A 1,321-nucleotide genomic window follows, 5' to 3' on the forward strand; every position below is an offset into this window, starting at 1 on the left:
CCCCTCCACCCGACCCCGCCGCACGCCCCGGGCGCCCCGCTCCGCCAACCCTGTGCTTCGCTCCCCCAGGTGACTCGGCTCCGCGCTCTGCCCCTGACCCGCGGGCAGCTGCTTTTGGTCTGGTCGGATGAGCGTGTGGGTTCCAAGTGCGTGAGTGCGGCCACCGCCCCTACCTCTGCCCTCCACCCCGCCTCAGCCCCCACGTCCTCCCCGCTGCAGGGCCCCAGCGCCCCTCGGACTGCTCCCGGCAGGGTATGCCCCTGTCCCCCACACTCACCTGCCTCCACTGTGGGCACCAAGGCCCGTGGCTCTGCACCTGTCCGATGTAGGAGGGTAGGGACGCCTTCAGGGGACCTGCCTGTGACACTTGTGTTCCAGCTCTCTGCTCCCAGCCAGGGTGGCCGTCGTCACTGCAGGGAGAGTGTTCAGAGCCTGGGAGGGGGAGGGAAGGGCTCTGGGCCTGCCCTTTCTGCACCTCCCTGGACCCCAGCCCTGGTCTGACCTCCCCAGGTGCCTGTGGACCTATGAGATCCAGTTCTGCCCGGAGGGTGGGGTGTTCGCTCCCATCAGCAGGAAGCCTTCGACTTTTAACCTGTTCGTGTTCAGCCCAGGTGTGCCCGCCACCTCAGCACAATCCCTGGGGGGAGTGGGGTGGTCCAGGGCCTTTTGACACCTGGAGTTTGGGGGGATAAGGGGTTCAGGCTACAGACAGGCATGTACCTCTGTCCGCAGACACAGCTGTGGTCTCCGGCTCCTATCGGGTTTGTGCTGTGGACTACTGGGCCCGGCCAGGCCCCTTCTCCAGCCCCGTGCGGTACCTGGAGGCCCCTGCCTCTTGAGGGCCTCTGCTGCCCAGCGACTGGGCCTGTGCTGACCATGAGCCTGCGCGGCCAGGAGCCAGGCTGGGCCCAACTGCCAACAGCCTGCCAGCCAGTCCTCCCTTCTGTTGGTCTCCTCCCACCCCTCACTCACCCCTTAAAGTGCTTTACGACTCACAGTCTCGGGGACAGCCTTCACGGTGGGCACTGGGGACGCGCGGCCTGGCTGGAGCACGGCCATCCCCGCCGGCCCACCCGAGGCCTCTGCCCACCCGTGGGAGCAGGACTCCGCTCGGCTGGGATGCAGACAAGTGTTGAGTTGGAGTGCCTGCCCTGCCTGTCTGGGGTCTCCGCTGTCACCACTGGCTGTAGTGGGTCCACCGTGTCCCCTGGAGGGCGGGACCTGAGGCTCTGCCGGAGGGGGTGGCCTGGGGCAGACAGAGCCCAGAAGAGTCACTCTTCCTGAGGCCCAGCCAGACTGCCCCCTGGACCCGCCGGCGGGG

General features: G+C 67.8%; 1 protein-coding gene across 4 annotated transcripts; it reads left to right on the forward strand.

The window, feature by feature from the left end:
- Positions 1-46: 46 nt before the first annotated feature.
- On the forward strand, positions 47-997 carry LOC104992559 (alpha-L-iduronidase-like). Of its 4 annotated transcripts, none has more exons than XR_825717.1 (3): positions 47-146; positions 511-611; positions 733-997. XR_825717.1 is itself a non-coding variant. In XM_010845490.1 (3 exons), the coding sequence occupies exons 1-3, from the start codon at positions 128-130 to the stop codon at positions 837-839; spliced, it is 231 nt and encodes a 76-aa protein (XP_010843792.1). In that variant the 5' UTR covers positions 55-127; the 3' UTR covers positions 840-997. The 4 variants fall into 4 exon arrangements, 1 of the variants encoding a protein (XP_010843792.1); XM_010845490.1 differs by having other exon boundaries at positions 55-150; XR_825718.1 differs by lacking the exon at positions 47-146 and adding an exon at positions 157-252.
- Positions 998-1,321: the final 324 nt, after the last annotated feature.

Source organism: Bison bison, unplaced genomic scaffold (genome assembly GCF_000754665.1).
Source record: "Bison bison bison isolate TAMUID 2011002044 unplaced genomic scaffold, Bison_UMD1.0 scf7180017848562, whole genome shotgun sequence".
NCBI classification, from domain to species: Eukaryota; Metazoa; Chordata; class Mammalia; order Artiodactyla; family Bovidae; genus Bison; species Bison bison.

Coding starts and splice junctions, on each gene's coding strand:
- LOC104992559 (XM_010845490.1), top strand. CDS start 128: ATGAGCGTGTGGGTTCCAAGTGC. Junction 151..510: donor AGCGTGTGGGTTCCAAGTGC/GTGAGTGCGGCC, acceptor TGACCTCCCCAG/GTGCCTGTGGACCTATGAGA. Junction 612..732: donor CCTGTTCGTGTTCAGCCCAG/GTGTGCCCGCCA, acceptor CTCTGTCCGCAG/ACACAGCTGTGGTCTCCGGC.